This window comes from Dendrobates tinctorius, unplaced genomic scaffold, assembly GCF_039654945.1.
Source record: "Dendrobates tinctorius isolate UK_male_01 unplaced genomic scaffold, ASM3965494v1 ptg000071l, whole genome shotgun sequence".
In the NCBI taxonomy this organism is placed as follows: Eukaryota; Metazoa; Chordata; class Amphibia; order Anura; family Dendrobatidae; genus Dendrobates; species Dendrobates tinctorius.
In genome coordinates, this window is record NW_027361739.1 from 3,369,385 (window position 1) to 3,392,078 (window position 22,694).

General features: G+C 49.1%; 1 protein-coding gene across 2 annotated transcripts in view; it reads right to left on the minus strand.

The window, feature by feature from the left end:
• Positions 1-22,694, minus strand: part of TLK2 (tousled like kinase 2) — a 153,801-nt gene that overhangs the window by 12,474 nt on the left and 118,633 nt on the right. For both annotated transcript variants that reach the window (XM_073582335.1, XM_073582336.1), the window contains exon 19: positions 4,595-4,706. In XM_073582335.1, coding sequence (XP_073438436.1) covers positions 4,595-4,706 — 112 coding nt within the window. The remainder of the gene's footprint in view (positions 1-4,594; positions 4,707-22,694) is intronic.

The window sequence follows — 22,694 nt, forward strand, 5'->3', positions numbered from 1 at the left end:
CATAGGTCTCTACGGCGGGACCAAGAGCTCAGCACGGATACGTGCCAGCGATCCAGATGGTCCTCGCTCCCCGTCTCCCACCCACTCGCCCACCAGAGCCTGTCGGTCTGGATGAGACGCGGACACTACAGAAGATATTGAGGTACCTTTATTGATCTTTCCCTTCTCTCCTGGAAGGTAGCCTTTCTGGTTGCCATCACCTCCATCCGGCGCGTGTCAGAATTGGCGGCTCTTTCTTGCCGCTCTCCTTTTCTGGTACTTCACCAGGACAAGGTAGTGCTGCGGCCTCCGCCCTCTTTTCTTCCGAAGGTGGTGTCCTCCTTTCACCTCAATGAGGATATTGTTCTGCCGTCCTTCTGTCCGAGTCCAACTCATCCTCGGGAGCGGTCCCTGAACAAGCTGGATCTGGTCAGGGCGATGAGAGTCTATCTGTCTAGGACGTCTTCCTTGCGAAAGACAGACTCTCTTTTCGTCATTCCAGATGGGGCGCGGAAAGGTCACCCGGCTTCCAAAGCTACTATTGCTCGCTGGATCAGATCGGCAATTTTGGAGGCCTACCGGGTTAAGCATCAAGTGGCCCCTCCGGGGATCAGAGCGCACTCTACCCGGGCAGTGGGTGCTTCCTGGGCGGTACGTCACAGAGCCTCCGTGCTGCAGCTTTGCAAAGCGGCAACCTGGTCTTCGGTTCACACGTTTGTGAAATTCTACAGGGTCGCCAGCCTAGGTAGAAGGATTCTGCAGGCAGCGGTGGTGAGTCCACTGGCCTGATGGAAGTTTGTTTCCCACCCCAGGGACTGCTTTGGGACGTCCCATGGTCTCTGTGTCCCCCAATAAGGCGAACGAGAAAACAGGATTTTTGGGTTGCTTACCGTAAAGTCTGTTTCTCGGAGCCTTCGTTGGGGGACACAGCACCCTCCCATGTTCTACAACTCCTGTTCTTACTTTGGTTGATTTGGTTACAGTTGAGTTGTTTGTTCTGTTTTCAATCTATTCTGTTACTTCTCCTACTGCTTTCTCACTAACTGAGGAATTCCCTGCCGGTCGGTGGGGTGTACACTGCGGAGGAGGAGCTAACCGTTTTTTGTGCATAGTGTCAGCCTCCTAGTGGCAGCAGCATACACCCATGGTCTCTGTGTCCCCCAATGAAGGCTCCGAGAAACAGATTTTACGGTAAGCAACCCAAAAATCCTGTTTTTGCATCACCACATATTGAGAGCTATAATTTTTCCGTATTTTGACCCACTGAGTCATGTGAGGTCTTATTTTTTGCGGGACGAGTTGACGTTTTTATTGGTACCATTTTCGGGCACGTGACATTTTTTGATCGCTTTTTATTCCGATTTTTGGGACGCAGAATGAACAAAAACCAGCATTTCATGAATTTCTTTTGGGGGGGGTGCGTTTACACCGTTCCGCGTGCGGTAAAATTGATAAAGCGGTTTTATTCTTCGGGTCAGTACGGTTACAGCGATACCTCATTTAGGTCGTTTTTTTTATGTTTTGTCGGTTTTATGCAATGAAAACTATTTTATATAAAAAATAATTATTTTTGCATCGCTTTATTCTGCGAGCTATAACTTTTTAATTTTTTCGCTGATGATGCTGTGTGGCGGCTCGTTTTTTGTGGGACAAGATGACGTTTTCAGCGGTACCATGGATATTTATATGCGTCTTTTTGATCGCGCGTTATTACAGTTTTTGTTTGGCGGTATGATAATAAATCATTTTTTGCTTCGTTTTTTATTTTTATTTTTTAAGGGGTTCGCTAAAGGGGTTAACTAATGGGACAGTTTTATAGGGCGGGTCATTACGGACTGGGCAATACCTAATATGTGTACTTTTATTGTTTTTTTTTTTTTTCTTCAAAAAATGGATTTATTTGGGGGAATTTTTTTTTTTTTTTTTTGTAATTTATTTGGCGATTTTTTTTAATTATTTTAACACTTTTTTTTTTTTTTAACTTTATTAAATAGTCCCAGGTGGGACATCACTGTTCTGTGACAGATCGCTGATCTGTCACATCACAGATCACTGTGACAGATCAGCGATCTGTCACAGGCAGTGCACAAGGCTTCCTCATGCCTGCGCTTTGCAGGCACTGAGGAAGCCAGCTTCCTGCAGGCCCCCGAAGGCCCCCCGTCGCCATTTTGGATTCGGGGACCTGCAGGAAAGGAGCCCCCGGCAGCAGCGCTGCACACTGCGCTGCCGTGGGGGGCTCAGGGAAGCACGGAGGGAGCCCCCTCCCTGCCAATGCTTCCCTTTAACCCCCGGTACACCGCAATCATGTTTGATCGCGGTGTGCAAGGGGTTGACGTTAACCTGACACATTGTGCCGGGTGTCAGCTGTGATAATCAGCTGACACCCGGCCGCGATCAACGGCGCTCACCACGTGGGCGCCGCTGATCGCGGTAGACGTACTATCCCGTCCATGGGCATAGGGGCCCGGGTCCCATGGACGGGATAGTACGTCTGATGTCAGGAAGGGAAGACCATTCTCCAAAGAGACATGCATATGGTTTTTTACTTCTGCTCCAAGGTAACCTCTTCATGCTCTGCTGATTGTTTGAACCCCATTGCCAGTTTGTTGGTCACGTCTTCCTTCAAGTGTTAAGATTTCCAATTTTTCCCTACCTTCAAGCTGACCATATGTTACTGCATCCCGTCAGCCATTATTAAGGCTTACTTGTGTGAACGCATCTGTTCCTCCTTTTCAAAATTACAGCAAGGTTTCAATTCATTGAGCGTTTCCTGGGTAGTGCACCACTGGTCATTGGATAACATATCTACCACCCAAAATTTGTTGTTCCCTTTTTTTGAAAGAATTGCTTTTATTGTTCTGCCATCCGTTCTTGTGATTGCTTCTCCTGCTGCAAGACAAGCTAGCTTAGCTCAGTGGCTGTGGACTTGATATATACTGAGCTATACGGAGCTTTTTCTTTTATTATTGCTAGCTACTAGACCCATGGTTTTGTGCCCATAATATTCAGAGAGTTTTATTTTTTTGGGTGCTTATTTGCAATTTATATATTTGCTACAAAGAAGTTGTGGTGATGCCATAATATTTTAAAGAGGTTGCAATATAATATAGCACCATCCATCAGTCCTGGGCAAAGAGCAGCCCGCGGGCCACATCTGGCATCTCAATTTCAGAGGTATCTGCATCCTCAGGATACGGACACAGTGGATTGCAATGGTGGCACAGGGAACCATCGGCACCCTCTTTTAAAATTCAACCTGTGCGCCTGAGCATCAGTAGACCAGGCACTACAATATCACTAGACTGTGAATGCTGTGTGGAGTCCATCATAGTATGTGTGTGTTTAGGGTCCATTATGAGAATTTGTAGGGCAATGGGGGGTATAATACAGCGTTCGGAGCCATGGTGGCATCATTTTTGTGTGGGGGTGACTGTGGGCTTCATATCGTGTCTGGGGAGATGTTGAACAAAGTATTTCTATACTTATACCATATTTTTCAGATTATAATATGCACGAACTCACCCCTCCCCCAAATTTAGGAGGAAAATAGGGGTGCGTCATACAACTCAAAATGTAGCTCAGGAGGTTCCCGAGGTCTCAATCTGCACATGCCCCGCCTCTGGTGGCCATATTTCCGAAGCGCACCGCAGGGAAATCAATGGTAAGAGAACTCTGCTCACCGCCAACATTTTATGAAAGCCCACAGCATGCAGCCTTGGACAGACGAGTCACACCTTCCTCCTAGCACGGGGCCTGCAGCACTGCACTACTCCTGCCGCCGCCAGCCTCCAGCAGCCGCCTCGTCATCTCCCCCGGTAAGAAACCATAAAAATCGGACTATAAGACGCACCATTTTCTTCAGAACATTTTTCTCTCAATTTCCTCCCCAAAATATGGGATGCGTCTTATAGTCCGCAAAACACAGTATATGCACAAGTTTATTATATGGTCTTGAATAGCTGCTTCAGGTAAAAATACATGTTAAGGCTTATATAGAAGTCAGTTTCTCTCATATGAGTGCTGTGTTTTTCACGGATAGCACTCTACAGTGTTAGACTATGACGTATTTCTGATCTTTTCCTTGGACTGAGAGGCCTAGGGAGTTGCTGGACATTGATATGGAGCGTCTGACCAGACTCGACAATGCAAGATTATAAATGTGCATAGAGGAAGAAAGAAAAAAAAAAAAAAAAAAAAAAAGTGGGACATCCTTCAGATGCCATGAGTTTGCTTTTTTCCATCTGAAAAAAAAAATTACACTCTGGTGGTAAGAACAGTGACCAAGCTCTGATGAAAATCGGACAGGTTTTTTTTTTTTTGCGCACAAGTAAAAAACAAAAACAAAGCTAAAACACTGATGTCTGAATGAGCCCTGACAATACATCCTATCATGTATTAGAAGCAGCAATGAGTCAACAGAATTGTACAAATTATTAAAAATTAATAAAAATAATAAATCAGGATTAAATTCATTTTTTCGGTTTAACCTTCCACAAAAGCCATGGTCTTTATTGTTGCCCCTTGTGAAAATGTATAGTCCATCCCAGTCTTCTACAGTAAAAACAATACATATGAAGTCAGTTCACAACATTTAACCAATTTTAGATAAAATTACCTTTCGCCCATACAGACACTGGTAGAATATTACTCCTACAGACCACACGTCTACTTTGTTAGAGATTTTTGGGGGTTCCTTTCCAACCACAAAGCACTCTGGAGGCAGATACCTGGAAATGAAAACAAGAAACTTAGGGTCCCGTTACACACAGCGACGCTCCAGCGATCCCAACAACGATATGACCTGGTAATGATCGCTGGAGCGTCGCTACATGGTCGCAAGTAAGCTGTCAAACAGGCAGATCTATTCAACGACGCAGCAACGATACGGCGATCTGTATAACGACCTCGGCGGTCGTTGGGACCTCGTCACACAGCAGCTATTCTGACGACTCACACCTGTGTCCCTGAGTTCTGCGTCGCCAACGAGGTCCCTCGTCGGCGTCAAACAGCGATGCATGCTGGCCAGCGGGACGATCAAAAAAAATGGCCTAGGATATTCGAGCACGATCAGCGATATCCAGCGGGGGGGCCGGTCGCCGCTATGTGTCACACGTAGCGAGATCACTGGCGAGGTCGCTGTTGCGTCATAAAACCTGACACGTTTCAGTGATCTCGCTAACGATCTCATTATGAGATGGGGCCTTAAGATTATTCAACAATGGTGTTAATGTCTTGTATGTTACCACATTAAAGCGGTAATCCACTTTTGCATAAGTTGGCCTCAATCGCTGTAATATACCTAAAATAAACAGAGGGTACTCACCCCTTCCCTGGGTTCAGCACTGGCTCTCTGCTGCCTGGCTTCCTAACTGTGGCTCATCAATGACTTAGCAGAGCCTTGGGGTTTCCTTGTTCTGTTGTTGCAGCGGTGTCTGGAGCCAGCCAAACTGTAGCAATTGGCAAAACCTAATCCCTTGTAGTCACCCAGGCTTTTTCAAAATTTCCTTCATTCTATGGCTGTCCCCCTCATACACTTCTGTATTTCATCACTAAGACGTAGCTTCCAGTCCAGCAACCTCTTCACTCCCCAAGTGCGCCCTTTATCTACTGCATAGCACTGGTCTGGAAGCACAGTCATTCCCCCATCCATTAGTCGTCTTTTGATATCATCAGTGATTAGACATCCAATGAAATATTGAGGCTGTCATAGCCAAGCCCTTGTTGGCTACCACATCTAGACGTAGACGTTTTTCACTGTAGTGCTGCCCATGTATAAAGTCTCTTGAAAAAGTGGAAGTTTCTGCCACTTTGGATGACAGGATTTGCGGTCCTCCTGCCAATGCAGTAGTTTAGGCTAAGGCAGGCCTGCTGATCTCTCTCCTATCATGAACCCCACCAAAGTTACTACATTCGTGGATTCCTATCTGGTGCTTTCCAGTGAATTAAAAAATCATTTTTCTATTGCCTCATTGGGGGATACAGTAAACCATGGGTGTATGCAGCTGCCACTTGGAGGCTGACACTATGCAGAAAAAGTGAGCTCCTCCCCAGCAGTGTACACCCCACCAACTGGCACGAAGCTAATCAGTTTTAGCTTAGTGTCAAGTAGGAGATGGACACTGGGCTGCCCTCATTTCAACCTTAGATTTGTTTTTTTTTGCTTATTTCCATTTTGCAGGTTCAGCTTGTGATTGGGAAAACAAAGTGGAATTGTGTTCCTGTTCTCCCCACTAAAGACTGTGTGGGATTGCCTCACTACTGTTGTCACCCCGATCCGACCGGCAAGACCCTATCCCCTAACATCAAGAGTGTTCAGGGCATCAGCACTGGAGGACAGGTCCTCACCATGACCTTCTGGACCGCTCGCTCTCCAGAGCCAGACATGCCCGATGGGAAGACGTATCCGTTTCCCGCCACAGGCCTTCCGATGAGAGCCCGAAGATATGCGTGCAGTCGTCCCATGGTTAGCACCCAGGTCCTCGATGTCCATCTCCTGTATCAAGTCTGTGAAGAAGGATTCCGGATCTTCAGGACAGGCATCTCCGTCCAGACAGTGAGTGGGGTCCTTTTAATAGGTTAACATCTAATCCCTAGACATGTGGGAATTAATACAGGTCCTTTCCCATTTAAACATGCTAACTCCTGTCAGAGGGCAAAATAAACTTAATATCGCATCTATTGCGCTACCTCCCCACCTTCCTCCTTTTGCGGCCATCTCCAAGAATTTAGTAACCGGCTCCACTGCAGGCCTTCTCCAGAGGCTGGGCCGCGCCCCGTCAGTCCAGCCAATCACACGCTCCGGCTCTACCACCTCCCAGCGCTGGGATCTCTGCGTGCTCCCACCCCCAACCCCACTGGCGAGTGGGAAACCCCTTCTACCCGGCACAATCTCCAGCTAACGAGCTCCCCTGCACAACATTGGCGTCACAGCTCTAGTCTCTGCAGCACAGCATAACGCGTCCCTATACACACTGTAAACTCTGCGCAGCCCGAGTCATGATCCAGAATCTGAATAAGCTCTGACACTGGGGGCCAGCTCTCTTCCCAGCATAACTCATATTGGCACTTCTTCCTCTCTATATCTAGACCTAGAGCCTCACTCCCATTCTCATCCTATTCTCCATTTCAAAACCAAAGGAAAAAACAATGTGTATATACCCTAAAGAAAATAAATAAAAAAGCAAGTGCATTAAATAACATAGGGTACTTAGTAAACACTGTTTTGATCAAAACAGTGTTTACTAAGTACCCTATGTTATTTAATGCACTTGCTTTTTTATTATTTATTTTCATTAGGGTATTATACACATTGTTTTTTCCTTTGGTTTTGCTTGCTTTTATGGCCAGTGTGAACATGCTTTTACATCATGCATGTCATTCAATTCTACTCCAGTTCAGTTTTTTTGTTTTTTCTTCAGTATTTTTGTATTCAGTACAAATAGGGTGTGGCCTCCTTTCTACTGAGCTGCGTAGTTCACTTATAGTCCCTCTGAAGCTGGGTGTCCATTTGGGACCCAGAGACTCTGTCACTATTCACACTAGGTAGGTTATAACCGTTAGTGTAGTTACTGTCTCAAATGGGTACACCTTGCCGTGGTGGGACAGCTTTATACGTTTTTGATCAAAACAGTGTTTACTAAGTACCCTATGTTATTTAATGCACTTGCTTTTTTATTATTTATTTTCATTAGGGTATATACACATTGTTTTTTCCTTTGGTTTTGCGTGCTTTTATGGCCAGTGTGAACATGCTTTTACATCATGCATGTCATTCAATTCTACTCCAGATCAGTTTTTTTGTTTTTTCTATTCTCCATTTCAGTTGCTCTACCTGTAATAAGTTTCCCTCTGGTCAGACCTCATCCCTCTGCCCAAATTGCAGCCCATCTAATATGCCACCTCAGAAGAACCCCCACTGCCCGTAACTAGCGTGCACTCCCCTCAGAGTAGGCTGCATCTCTCTCTGTCAGTAGCTGACCTTACCAAGAAACCCCAGTCATTGGTTTTGGTATTAGAACGACTGCCCAGCACTGTCTCCGCTACGGAACACCCTTATCGCTCCCCTCGGTGTTCTGAACTCTGTGGCACCTCAGCCTCAAAAGGTTACACCATGCAGGTGTTCTAGGGGTTCTAAAAAGTTTACCCGCACTAGCTCATTGTCTAGTTCCTCATCATCCTGTCAGTCCACCCTCCTCTCCGATGTTCCAGCTATGCACGAGTCAGAAACTCAGTTTCTGAGTTAGGCTCAGAACAGATCCCTAAACTACAGGACATGGTAAATAGTCTAATAGTAGCTGTCAAACCCTTAACATAGGTTCCAGAAAGCTCTTCCTCTGAGCAGACAGTATCATTCAGAACGATGAAGCGTCCTCCCAGAACCTTCACAAACCACATGGAGTTCGCCTGTCCCTTGCAGCTACATGGATAACCAAGCAAGTCTTGGTCTAGGCAAAATACCTCCGCCAGGGTATCCTGTCAGCAGTGTCCCTCACTTCCAAACTGGCGGACCAAATCTTTCCTGTAAGGAAGCATTTCCTCACAGCCGGACTCCATGCAGCTGCTTGCTTTGCTTTTTCAGCCGGCAGCATCACCACAAGGCCTGGCACGCAGACAAAGCCTCCAAAATGTGCCTTACCAGTCTTCCCTTCCAGGTTCTCGTCTTTTCGGAGAGTAAAGATTTTCCAATACCACGAGAGTAAGAGTAATTCACTGCCTCAACAGGGACCTTCATTTTGGAGATTCCCAGTACAGACTAGTAACCAACAAGCCAAATCTCCAGCCCATCAGGAGTGGAAGAGACCTTCCCTTCAAGCCAGCCCCGTCAAGCCACCAGCACTAGTCTTCCAAACTCGGATCCAAAACAGATTTTCCTCGGCAGGACGGGTCACTCCCACCTGGGATGTCTCTCAGGGTGGGCGGAGGCTTCCTTTATTTCCAGGACTAGTGGCTCTCAGGGATCGTTGAGGCCTGGGTTACGAGACATCATCTCCCAGGGTTACAAGATAAAATTTTCTACTTTTCCTCGCTTTTGCAAGTCCTGCTCATCAAAAAAGGACTCTTCCTTCATTCCCAGATTTTTCATTCCATCAGCCTGCTCTCAAAGGCAGGGGCCATTGTCCCCGATCCTTCACCAGGATTACTTTTCGGTTTTCTATTCAAACCAGTTTGTGGTTCCAAAGAAGGATGGCTCCGTTTGTCCCATTTTGGATCTCAGGCTATTGAACAAACATGTTCGACTAAACCATTTCAGAATGGAGTCTCTTCGCTTGATAATAGCCTCCATGGAACCTGAGGAATTCCTATGCTCCGTGGATATTCAAGATGCCCATCTACACATTACCATTTTTCCTCCTCACCAGAGATTTTTGGTTTGCGGTACAGCAATTCCACTTTCAGTTCAAGGCGCTGCAGTTTGGCCTAGCCACAGCACCCAGAGTCTTCACGAAGGTAATGGCGATGGTTATGGTCATTCTTCGTAGCATAGGCATCCTCATCACTCCTTAGACGACCACCTCATCAAGGCTGTGTCTTTCTCAGCATGTCAAGAGAGTATACAGATCACTCTGGACACCCTCTCCTGTCTGGGCTGGATTAGCAACATATCAACGTTGTCTCTGGTTCCCGTCCTACGTATTGTTTTTCCTGGGAGTGCTGTTCGACACCACGTGATCAAGAGGTTTTCTGCCCGAAGAGAAACTTATCACAAGGGATTCACTCTCTTGGAGGCACATCTCATTCGCTTCGTTTCTGTATGAGCGTCATAGGAAGGATGGTCGCGTCAATGGAAGCGGTTTCATATGCGTACCCTTTAAATTTTTCTTCTATCGTCCCTTCTGAATAAATAAGTCCTTAGAATAGTGGACTCAATCTCCCCTAGTCCATTGCGGAAGATCCTTTCTGCCACTTTGTTAGAAGATGGGTACAAAAGATGCCAGTCTTCTTGGTTGAGGAACAGATTTTCAGAACTTAACAGTCCAGGGCCGATGGTCCACCCAGAAATCGTCTCTTCCTATCAACATTCTGGAACTTATGGCAATCTTCCTTGCTCTACTTCACTGGCAGGGCCTTCTCAATCATCCGATTCGGGTCCAAACCGACAATGCCACAGCGATCGCATACCTAAACCACCAAGGAGGGATCCAAAGTTGACCAGTTTTGCCAGAAGTGTCGTGGATTCAGTTATGGACCAAGCAGAATGTACAGATGATCTCGGCAGTACACAATCCAGAAGTGGGTTGTCAATTTTCTCAGCCAAGAAGGTCTCACTGACGATGAATGGTCACTCAACCCGTCAGATTTGTCTCCGATGCAAGACTCCCAATGTCGACCTGATGGTATCCAGACTGAATCATAAGGTTCCTTGGTTCTCCAGATCACGCGACATGCTAGCAATCGGCACCTGCTCATTGGTAATTACTTGATCTCAGTTCTCTGTCTTGTACTCCCCCCCCCCCCCCCCTTGCTAATGATCCCCAGGGTGGTTAAGAAGATAAAGACGGAGGGAGTGTGTCATTCTCATCACTCTAGATTGGCCCAGAAGACAATGGTATGCACAAGTAGTGTCTGCGTAGAGGTTTACTCCGTGGAAACTCCGGGACCTTCTCTCACAGGGTCATCTTTTCAACAAGAATTCTCAGGTGCTCAATTTAACGCCATGGCTGTTGAGACCGCAGTTCTGAAATCCGCCGGTTTCTCCAAACAGGTTGTTCAATCTATCAGAGCTAGGAAGCCTTCTTCCTCTAGCATTTACCACTGTGTGTAAAGCCTTTTTCTGCTTGAGAGAAACTAATTACGTAGAGCTCTCCAATAGTTTATCTGCCTTATTTTTTTGTCCTTCCTACAGATTGGATCTGGAATCTGGCCTGTCCCTCAGTTCTCTCAAGGGACAGGTGTATGCCCTTTCCATCCTTTTTCAAAAGAATTTAGCATCTCGCCTGCAGATCAAAACCTTCCTGCAGGGAGTCGTGCACTCTGTTCCCCTCTACCGGCCTCTGGTAGAACCTCTGCGAGAAATTTCTCTTTAACTTCTTTTCTGGAAAGTTGCTTTCCTGGTTTCCATCACTTCTATCAGACGAGTTTCCAAACTTGCAGCTCCTCTCTTGTAGTTTCCCCTATCTAGTGTTCCACCAGAACAAGGTAGTATTACGGCAGATACCATTCTCTCTCCCCAAGGTAGTTTCTGCAATTCACCTCAATGAGGATACTGTTCTTCTTTCCTTTTATACACTCCTTTCTCATCCTCAAGAGCGATCCCTAAACAAACTGTCTCTCTCAACCTTTCCAGGACAGAACCCATCAGACGTGCGGATTTGCTGTTCATAATTTGCGAAGGACCACGGAAACATCAGGCTGCTTCCAAGTCTACCATTGCCCGCTGGGTTCATTCTGCCATTCTGGAAGCCTATTGACTAAGACAGAATGAGTCCAATCAGGGTCACCGTGCACTCCAATGGCCTTCTGGCACCTACTAGGCATCAACCTCACAGATTTGCAAGGCTGCTATGTGGTCTTACATTCATACATTTGCCAAGTTCTACAAAGTTCACACCTACGCCTCGTCAGATGCGAATCTTGGTAGAAAGGTCCTGCAAGCTGCAGTGGCAGAGCTCTGACATGAGGGCATTACTTTTTTTACCCACCCTTGGGACTGCTTTTGGACCTCCCATGGTTTACTGTGTCCCTCAATGAGTAAATAGAGAAATTAAGATTTTGGGTACCTACTGCAAGATCTCTCTAAGCCTTCATTGAGGGACACAGCACCCACCCGTGTTTGTTGTTGGTTCTGGTTAGGTTTTGATTGTTGTATACCGGTTGCTTCTCCTGCTGCTTTCTCACTAACTTATTAGCTTCATGACAGTTGGTGGGTATATACTGCTGGGGAAGAGAAAACTTTTTTTGCATGGTGTCAGGCATCTAGTGGCAGCAGCAAAAATCCATGGTTAACTCTGTGTCTCCCAATGAAGGCTAAGAGAAAGATTTTACGCTAAGTACCCAAAATCTTCAATTTGCTCCTCAACAAGTCTTCTGTGGATGCAGACAATTGGCGCAATCCTCTGTACATAATATTGCTCTGTTGCACACTATGGCATTCCACTTAAAAGGGCTTGGTAAACAATCTTGCTCCTCAGTGGCTATGACCCGAGAGCAGATAGAGAATGCTGAAGGGGCCCTGTGTGAGGAGATATTGACCCTCGGAAGCAACAAAGATATTTCCAACAAGCAGACAAGATAAATTGGTGCAACATTCTGGAAACGATTATAAAGCCTGAAGTCTGGTGTGAGAGAGCCTGGGGTACCTAAAGCTTACCTCATAGACCCCATCTATTCAGAGGGGCACAGTAGTTGCTGCTGCACACTAGCAAGAGGAGTTAAGGATTAAGGTCTAGGGTTAAGACCATCCCTGAGAACACAATGGGCATGGCTATTTGCATAGGAAATAAACTATGCAGAGTACAAGAAAATTTGGTTGCAACAGGGAGTAGTGCTGGGTCCTTATGGAACGAATACATGTGGAAGCTAGGAGAGGGGGACAGCACAGAGAAGTGCCTACTTGAACCCAAGGATGATCAGAAGATAGAAATGTCCTGAAGTCCAATCTGATTTTTCCTGACAGTAAAGGGGCACACTGGAGGGGGAATCTTTTTGGTAGGCAGAAAAACATTTCAGTAAAAACACCACAATGTCATGGCACATGTTCAGCCTTCTGTTACGTCTTTTAACTGATTCATGGTTTGCAAACCATAAAGTGGGTAAAAAAAAAAAAAAAAAAAAAAAAAGTAATGTTCATTCTTTGGGTGGTTTCTTTTAGAAGCCGCTCACTTTTTATAGTTGAAAGTTTAGGGAAAAACAGGATTTTTTGGGTTGCTTACCGTAAAATCTGTTTCTCGGAGCCTTCATTGGGGGACACCGAGACCATGGGTGTATGCTGCTGCCAATAGGAGGCTGACACTATGCACAAAAAAGTTAGCTCCTCCTCCGAAGTGTACACCCTACCGACTGGCAGGAAGTTCCTCAGTTAGTGAGAAAGCAGTAGGAGAAGTAACAGAATAGATTGAAAACAGAACAAACAACTCAACTGTAACAAACCGACAAACATAAGAACAGGAGTTGTAGAACATGGGAGGGTGCTGTGTCCCCCAATGAAGGCTCCGAGAAACAGATTTTACGGTAAGCAACCCAAAAAATCCTGTTTTCTCGTTCGCCTTATTGGGGGACACAGAGACCATGGGACGTCCCAAAGCAGTCCCTGGGGTGGGAAACAAACTTCCATCAGGCCAGTGGACTCGCCACCGCAGCCTGCAGAATCCTTCTACCTAGGCTGGCGTCCGCCGAAGCGTAGGTGTGGACCCTGTAGAATTTCACAAAGGTGTGAACCGATGACCACGTTGCAGCATTGCAAAGCTGCAGCGCGGAAGCTCTGTGGCGCACCGCCCAGGAGGCACCCACCGCCCGGGTAGAGTGCGCTCTGATCCCTTCCCTGGAGGGGCCACTCGATGCTTGACCCGGTATGCCTCCAAAATTGCCGATCTGATCCAGCGCGCAATAGTGGCCTTTGAGGCTGGGTGATGAACAGAGAGTCTGACTTCCGCAAGGAAGTCGTCCGGGCTAGATAGACTCTCAATGCCCTGACTAGGTCCAGCTTGTCCAAAGACCGCTCCCGAGGGTGAGATGGGCTCGGGCAGAAGGATGGCAGAACAATGTCCTCATTGAGGTGAAACGAAGATACCACCTTCGGAAGAAAAGAGGGCGGAGGCCGCAGAACTACCTTGTCCTGATGAAGGACCAAAAAAGGAGAGCGGCAAGAAAGTACCGCTAATTCCGACACGCGCCGGATGGAGGTAATGGCCACCAGAAAGGCCACTTTCCAAGAAAGGAGGGAAAGGGAAACGTCCCTGAGAGGTTCAAAAGGAGGACCCTGCAGAACCTGAAGAACCAAATTAAGATCCCAAGGATCCACGGGAGCTCGGTACGGAGGAACCGTGTGAGCCACACCCTGGAGGAAGGTTTTGACCTGGGGCCGGGAGGCCAGCGTTTTCTGAAATAAAATGGACAGTGCCGAAACTTGACCCTTCAAGGAACTGAGAGCAAGCCCCGCATCCAGCCCTGCCTGAAGAAACGCCAGAATAGAAGGGAGCGAAAAAACCAAGGGCGCGATGTCATTGGCCTCACACCAGGAGAAATAGGCTTTCCAAGTACGGTAATAGATCTTCGAAGAAGGCGGCTTTCTGGCGCGGATCATGGTATGAATTACCCGATCAGAGAATCCTGCCCGTCTCAAAACCTCGGTCTCAACAGCCACGCCGTTAAATTGAGCGACCGAGAATTGGGGTGGCAAATCGGGCCTTGAGACAGCAGATCTGCCCGTCGGGAAGCTTCCAGGGGGCGTCCGCGAGAAGGTTGACAATGTCTGCGAATCAAGACCTTCTGGGCCAATTCGGGGCGATGAGGATGACTGGAATCCGCTCTGCTTTGATTTTCTTCAACAACTTGGGAAGAAGAGGCAGAGGAGGGAACAGGTAGGGGAGCATGAACTGTGACCAAGGGACGGCCAGAGCGTCGGCGCCCACTGCCAGAGGGTCCCGAGACCTGGACACAAATTGTGGGACTTTCCTGTTGAGGCGAGATGCCATGAGGTCTACATCCGGGGTTCCCCACCGACGGCAGAGCAGATGAAACACCTCCGGATGTAGGGACCATTACCCTGCCGCGAGACCCTCGCGGCTGAGGAAATCGGCGGCCCAGTTGTCCACGCCGGGAATGTGAACCGCGGAAATCGTTGGAACAAAGGTCTCTGCCCATTGAAGAATTCTGGACACTTCCGCCAGGGCTGAGACACTCCGTGTCCCCCCTTGGCGGTTGATATATGCCACCGCTGTGCATTGTCTGTCTGAATCCTGACAGGCAGGCCCTTGAGGCGCCTTTCCCAGTGGACGAGAGCTAGATGGATCGCCCGTATCTCTAGGACATTGATCTGCAGAGCCGATTCCTGAGTCGACCATCGACCCTGAACAGTGTGATTGCGGAACACTGCACCCCAGCCGATGAGGCTGGCGTCCGTAGTGACAATCTGCCAGTGAACGGGAAAAGACCGCCCCAAGAGAATGAGGGGAGACGTCAACCACCAGTTGAGAGACCGCCTGATCCGGCAGGAAAGGCGAACCGGACGATCCAGAGACAGAGCCGACCTGTTCCACCTGGACAAAATGGCCTGATGGAGTGGCCTGGCGTGAAATTGGGCAAAGGGAACTGCCTCTATCGCCGCCACCATCTTCCCCAGGACCCTCATGGCTGACCTGAGGGATGGAAATCGTGTGATCTGTAATGATCGCACGCCCTGCTGCAGGGAAAGAATCTTGTCTTGTGGGAGAAATACCCTTGACCGACGAGTGTCGAACAGAAGGCCCAGAAACACAAGGCGTTGAGTAGGGACCAGACAGGACTTTTCCCGGTTGACGATCCACCCAAAACTGGACAGGGTGTCTAGAACGATCGCCACACTTAGGCGGGCCTGTTGAAAGGAGGGGGCCTTGATCAGGATATCGTCGAGGTACGGAAAAAGAACGAGACCTCTGATCCTCAACAAGGCCATCAACGCCGCCATAATCTTCGTGAAGACTCTGGGAGCGGTGGCGAGCCCGAAAGGAAGCGCGACGAACTGGTAATGTTCGTGAAGAATCGCAAACCGCAGGAACTTCTGATGTCCGGGAAATATGGGCACATGTAGATAGGCATCTTGGATGTCTATGGAACCCATGAATTCCTGCTCCTCCATGGAAGCAATTACCGAGCGAACTGACTCCATCCGGAAGTGGCGAAGGCGAACTCTCTTGTTGAGTAACTTGAGATCCAAGATGGGTCGAACTGTCCCGTCCTTTTTCGGCACCACAAACAGGTTTGAATAAAACCCTGTGAAGCGTTCCGAATCGGGAACGGGCACAATCACCCCGGAACTGAGAAGAGAGGCGATGGCCGAACCAAACCCCGGGACCAAGGCCGGATCCCTCGGCGGACGGGATTGTAAGAAACGATCCCGTGGAAGAGAAATGAACTCTATTTTGTATCCTGTTGATACAACCTCTCTGACCCAAGCGTCCTCTACTGAGGCGAGCCAGACGTCGCTGAAGAAGAGAAGTCGACCTCCCAATTGGAAGGGACCCACGGGAGACCGATGGTAGTCATGCGGACGTAGACCGTCCAGATCTAGATCTGGACGGTCTTCCCTGGGAAGAGTGGGACCGCCAGGACGGAGTGGGCCTGAAGGAAACCTTTCTTTCCTGACGTGCCTGTGGACTTTGCTGGTTGGAAGGGTTTTCCGCCGTATTGAAACGGCGGAAAGTCCGACAGGGACGAAACTGACGCCTTGGAGGAGGTCTGCGAGGCTTGGAGGGGAGAAGAGAACTCGTACCTCCGGTAGCGTCCTTAATAATCTGATCCAATTGTGATCCGAAGAGACGCACTCCCTGAAAAGGCAGATTGGTCAGAGACTTTTTAGAGGACAAGTCCGCCTGCCAGGCCTTGAGCCAAATTGTACGTCGGATTGCCACGATGTTACTTGACGCCTGAACTGCGCAAGATGCGGCATCCAAGGAGGCAGAAAGCAGATAATCCCCCGCATGGGAAATCTGATTGGCGAGAACGGACAAATGCTCTGGTCGTGCCTTATCCAGAATGCCCTGCCGAAGGTCATCTGCCCAAGTGGATATGGCCTTTGCTGCCCAAGAAGAAACAAAGACTGGACATACCGCTGCTGATGCCGCTTCGAAGGCAGATTTTGATAGAGATTCTATGATCCTATCATTAGAATCTTTTAGCGACGCCACACCTGACAGCGGAAGGACCGTATTATTAGAAAGTCTGGACATGGGAGGGTCCACCGAGGGAGAAGCGGCCCAGTTGTCCGTAAGCTCTTTAGCAAACGGGTACAGCACGCCGAGACGCTTTCCTCTTTGAAAGCGTCTGGTCGGATGTTCTCTCTCCTTTGTAAAAATCTTTCCAAACTCAGAATGGAAGGGAAACACCCTGGATGGTGTTTCCGCCCGTCTGGACGAAACCTCCTGATCTGAGGATTTCGCAGTGGCGTCAGCGATGTCAAAGGTATGGTGAATCGCGGCAATGAGGTTTTGCACCGTAACCTTCATGTTCGCATCCTGGTCCGAATCCAGCTCTAAGACCCCTTCTGATTCCGAAAGCGCTTCGCCTGACTCGGGGGAGGAGGCCCGAGAGGGAGACTGCTGGGGACTATGGGGTGAGGTAGGACGAGGGGAGGACTCCGCCTGGAGGTCCTGCCTGGGCCTCTTGCGACTGCCGCTAGCTGGCTCAGATGGGACGTCCTGAGACGTGCTGGGTCCCGCCGAAGCTCCCAAGGGCAACTTGTCCAGAACGGCTACTAGGGACTGAGACACCTTGATGAGGTCTGCCACTGACTGTGATTGAGAGGAGGCCCAACCCGGCATGGGGGGCTCACTCGCCCCTGGGGCTATGGATGGCTCCTGAGCGGCGTCGGGCTGGACGCAGAGCGGGTACGATCAGACTTAGCGTTGGACACAGTGAAAAGAGAGGCAGTGCCGGCCGGTTGGGGGACAGAAGGCAGAGAAGGGTGTCAGTCTGCAGGTGCAGAGCTACTCACGGTCCGGTGTCCCCAAGGGCGACGCTCTCTGATCTGGCTGCAGGATGAGGCCAGGCCAATCCGGCTGAAAAAAAGGCCCAGCGACCGAAATCCGGCAGGGAATGAGGTCCGGCTGGCAGGCTGAGAAGATGGCGACCACCAGGGAAAGGGCGCGCTGCCAGAGGGAGAAGGGCGGAGCTCGCCGCAGAGATCCCCTTAGCACCGCCCGCTGTCCAATAGCAGGCTGGTGTGAGGCAAGGGGGCTGGGAAGGCCTAGGACGGGCGGGAGAGAAGCCCGCTTAGAAGAAAGGGGCAGGGGGCGTGGCCGCAATGCAGCGGTAGGCCCGAGATGAAGCCGGGGCCTAAATTAATAGCGCCGGCCGCCTGTCAGCGGGGGGTCGGCGCGGAAGACGCGCCGCAACACCGGGCCGCGTCCCTGCTTCCCACAGCCCGACCCCTGTATACCCCTGCCAGGATGAAGAAAAAACGGGGGGGGGGGGGGGGGAGGGGGGGCACAGAACAAGGCCCGAAAGAACAGGGGCCTTCATGGATGCGGCGACCGTGGGGACAAGCGGGCGCGCAGGCCCTACCGTGGTCCCCTGGCGACCGCCTTAGGATGAAAACGCCGGGGGACCGCTAGACCGCATACTCACCCAGGCCGGGGGCCACAATAAAGGTACCTGAGAATCCCACGCTGTCTGTCGTCTTTATGGAATCCACGCCTCGTCCAACCGTCAGGCTCTGGTAGGCGAGATGGTGGGAGGCGGGGGGCAAGGACCGTCCGTATAGCTGGCACGCACCTGTGCGAGGCTCCTGGTCCTGCCGCGGAGACCTATGAGGATACGGGGTGGCAGTACACGCCGTACTCATAGTCTTTGTGGGAGTACGGATGTGACTGTTCACTCCGTATCCCTCCGAAACCTGTAAAGGAACGACGCACGACGAGGTAGATAGGGGTCTAATAAAAGACCCGTGTCCACCTCCTACTGACACTAAGCTAAACTGAGGAACTTCCTGCCGGTCGGTAGGGTGTACACTTCGGAGAAGGAGCTAACCTTTTTTGTGCATAGTGTCAGCCTCCTAGTGGCAGCAGCATACACCCATGGTCTCTGTGTCCCCCAATAAGGCGAACGAGAAAAGACAACAGCAACAGTGCCAGCATAGTCACTTCAAGAAAAAGACCACATGCAGTTTCCTGAAGCAACTTCTGCTAGGAAAGCTTCATTGGGTGCATAGGCATCTTAAAGGTATTGTGTGCACATAGCCATTAGAAGGCCTCAGGATGCTCTGTGAAGGGAAGGCGCAAGGCCAGTGTTCAGACACCTCTGTAAGGAAAGAATGAATACTGCAACTTGGTCCCAGCAGAAGCTGGGAACTCAAGCAGAGTCGACCTTACTGCCAGCGATGCATGTGGAGGCTGTCGGACAATGCCCGAAAGTTTGGAAGGGATGACGGATGATGGAAGAATCTAGTGGGCCCCGGAGATTCACAAAAATTAAGGAATGCAGCAGGGTAAATAAATGTTTAATTACAGACAGCTCCGGATCAGTTTTCAAGTAGGTCCTTTTCAAGTAGTGATAATTGACACTAGTCTCTCAGACTGGGGAGAGGTGTTCAACCATCACTGTGCTTAGGGTCTCTGAAGAAACCACCATGAATCTTCAGCTATCCGGTAAGCACCTAGAATTGACTGGGCAGCATGTGCCAACGCTCTACATGATCCACATTCCCAGAATAGATAACTGGGACTCTGGTCTTTTGCAGCAAAGAAACTCTGGATCAAGGAGAGTAGGCACCCCATACAGAGATCTGTCTTTGCTGGGGCACCCCCAACGTGGTCCTCTTAGTGCCCTGGCTGAATCACAAGGTCCAACGTATGTCGCCAGGTCCTGAGACCTGAGGGCCTTTGTCCAAAGAGGGACAAGAGCATCAAGCACAGAGTTCTCTCTGTTCTCTCTTTCGGCCTCTTCTGCCCAGTGTTCCTTATCATAGCACTGAACTGGCCTTGCTTGGTACTCCGACCTTATCCAGCTAAAAGCAGACACTAATTTTCACTTTCCGCTTTGCCCCAACCTTATTTTGCAATGTCTCCTTGTTCCACCCCCCCTTTGCCTGAGCTGTGTTTAATGGCATGACTGGTGAAGCAAAGGTTCGGAGATCTTAGGATCTGGCTCTGTAGGCTCATACTCAGCAATCTGCCAAGGTTTACATAGTACGTGGAGGTCCTAATTTTCCTGGTGTGAACAAAAACATCAGTCTCATTGGTTTTTCCATGCCTGAAATGCTTTCCTTTTTTCAGTACAGACTGGGGGCAGACCTCAGCCTTGTAGTCCTGAAGAGGCTCTGCTCATTCTTTTAGCACCTCCTGGTCTTTCAAAACTGGTTAAGTCCTTCCTGCAGGGAGTGAATCATTATGTCACTCTTTATACACTCACTGGCCACTTTATTAGGTACACCATGCTAGTAAGGGGTTGGACCCCCTTTTGCCTTCAGAACTGCCTCAATTCTTCGTGGCAGAGATTCAACAAGGTGCTGGAAGCATTCCTCAGAGATTTTGGACCATATTGACATGATGGCATCACACAGTTGGCGCAGATTTGTCGGCTGCACATCCCTGATGCGAATCTCCCGTTCCACCACATCCCAAAGATGCTCTATTGGATTGAGATCTGGTGACTGAGGAGGCCATTTGAGTACAGTGAACTCATTGTCATGTTCAAGAAACCAATCTGAGATGATTCGAGCTTTATGACATGGCGCATTATCCTGCTGAAAGTAGCCATCAGATGTTGGGTACATTGTGGTCATAAAGGGATGGACATGGTCAGCAACAATACTCAGGTAGGCTGTGGCGTTGCAACGATGCTCAATTGGTACCAAGGGGCCCAAAGAGTGCCAAGAAAAAATTCCCCACACCATGACACCACCACCACCAGCCTGAACCGTTGATACAAGGCAGGATGGATCCATGCTTTCATGTTGTTTACGCCAAATTCTGACCCTACCATCCGAATGTCGCAGCAGAAATCGAGACTCATCAGACCAGGCAACGTTTTTCCAATCTTCTACTGTCCAATTTCGATGAGCTTGTGCAAATTGTAGCCTCAGTTTCCTGTTCTTAGCTGAGAGGAGTGGTACCCAGTGTGGTCTTCTGCTGCTGTAGCCCATCTGCCTCAAAGTTCGACGCACTGTGCGTTCAGAGATGCTCTTCTGCCTACCTTGGTTGTACCGGGTGGCAATTTGAGTCACTGTTGCCTTTCTATCAGCTCGAACCAGTCTGCCCATTCTCCTCTGACCTCTGGCATCAACAAGGCATTTCCGGCCACAGAACTGCCGCTCACTGGATTTTTTTCTTTTTCGGACCATTCTCTGTAAACCCTAGAGATGGTTGTGCGTGAAAATCCCAGTAGATCAGCAGTTTCTGAAATACTCAGACCAGCCCTTCTGGCACCAACAATCATGCCACGTTCAAAGGCACTCAAATCACCTTTCTTCCCCATACTGATGCTCGGTTTGAACTGCAGGAGATTGTCTTGACCATGTCTACATGCCTAAATGCACTGAGTTGCCGCCATGTGATTGGCTGATTAGAAATTAAGTCTTAACACACAGTTGGACAGGTGTACCTAATAAAGTGGCCAGTGAGTGTAGATATCCTGTGGCCACTTGAAAACTCAACCTTGTTCTGTCTGCACTGCAAGTCTCCCTTTGAACCTCTTAGCTTTTGTTGAAAGTGGTATATGTTTGGCTTCCATTTGCAGGTTGTCTGAGCTTGCTGCCCTTTGCCACAGGGCTCCCTTACTTGTTTCTCCAAGTCAAGGTGTTCCTTTGCCCCATGCCATTCTCTCTTCCAAAAGACAGCCTATACATTCCAGACCACACCAATGAGGACCATCAAACTCACTTTTGTCCATCTTCTGTTTATCCCGGGTGCATGCTCTCCATTTTTCAGTTCTGGTCAACGCTACCAAGACTAGTGATGAGCGAGTGTGCTCGTTACTCGAGTTTTCCGAGCATGCTCGGGTGTTCTCCAAGTATCTTGGGAGTGTTCGTAAATTATGTCCGAGTCCCCGCAGCTGCATAATTTGCGGCTGATACACAGCCTGAATACATGCAGGGATTGCCTGTTTGTTAGGGAATTCCTACATGTATTCAGGCTGTCTAGCAGCCGCAAATCATGCAGCTACGGGGACTCAGACATAATTTACAAGCACGCCCAAGATACTCGGAGAACACCCGAGCATGCTAGGAAAACTTCAGTAACGAGCACACTTGCTCATCACTAATCAAGACCTGTCTGCTAAAGAATGTTCCGATTCTCTTTGTGATCCCCGACAGTCCACACAAGGATTTATCAACCTCCAAATATGACCATTGCCAAATGGAACAGGCTGACTACTGTGAAAGCTTACAAAACTAAAGGTCACTTTCAGGTCACTCATCATTCCAGAAGGGCAGTCAGGGCTCCTGAGAGGTCAGCCAGTCTCCTGGAAAGTCTGCCACTTGGGCCTCTGGACCAAACCCTTGTAAAATTCTACAAATCCATTCCAGTCGCTGATGTGAGCTTGTGGCGCAAGGTCGCTGTCTGCTAGGCAGTCTGCAGGTTCACTTAAAGCAAACTTGTCACCAGGCGCTCCTGCGCAGGACTACTTCTCTGCCCTGTTAAGGGCAGAGCAAAGTACTGCAGTGCACAGGTGCAGGGAGAGGTCGTGCACACTGCAGTACTTTACTCGGTCCTAGTCAGAGCAGAGAAATACATCTGCACAGGAGCACGATGCCAGGGAGACTGTGTGGATGACATCGGGTTGAGTCATGCACACGAAGCAAGGAGGACGGCATCGCAAGAAGAAGGGAGGCGCCGGTCCAAGACCAGTGACACATCTCGGTTGGGTTTGCCCCCCAGGTGTGTATAATAAAAGCTGTTTTTCTTGTCGGATTGGGGGGGGGGGGGGATATACAGCATTATAGAATGCTGTGTATCAGCCCTGAAACATGGTGGCCGTATCTCATAACAGTCAAATCTAATGACAGGTACACCTTAATGTCTTTTTTAGCATACATTGGGACTGCTATAGGACATCCCAAGTTCCTATTGCACTGAATGCTATTG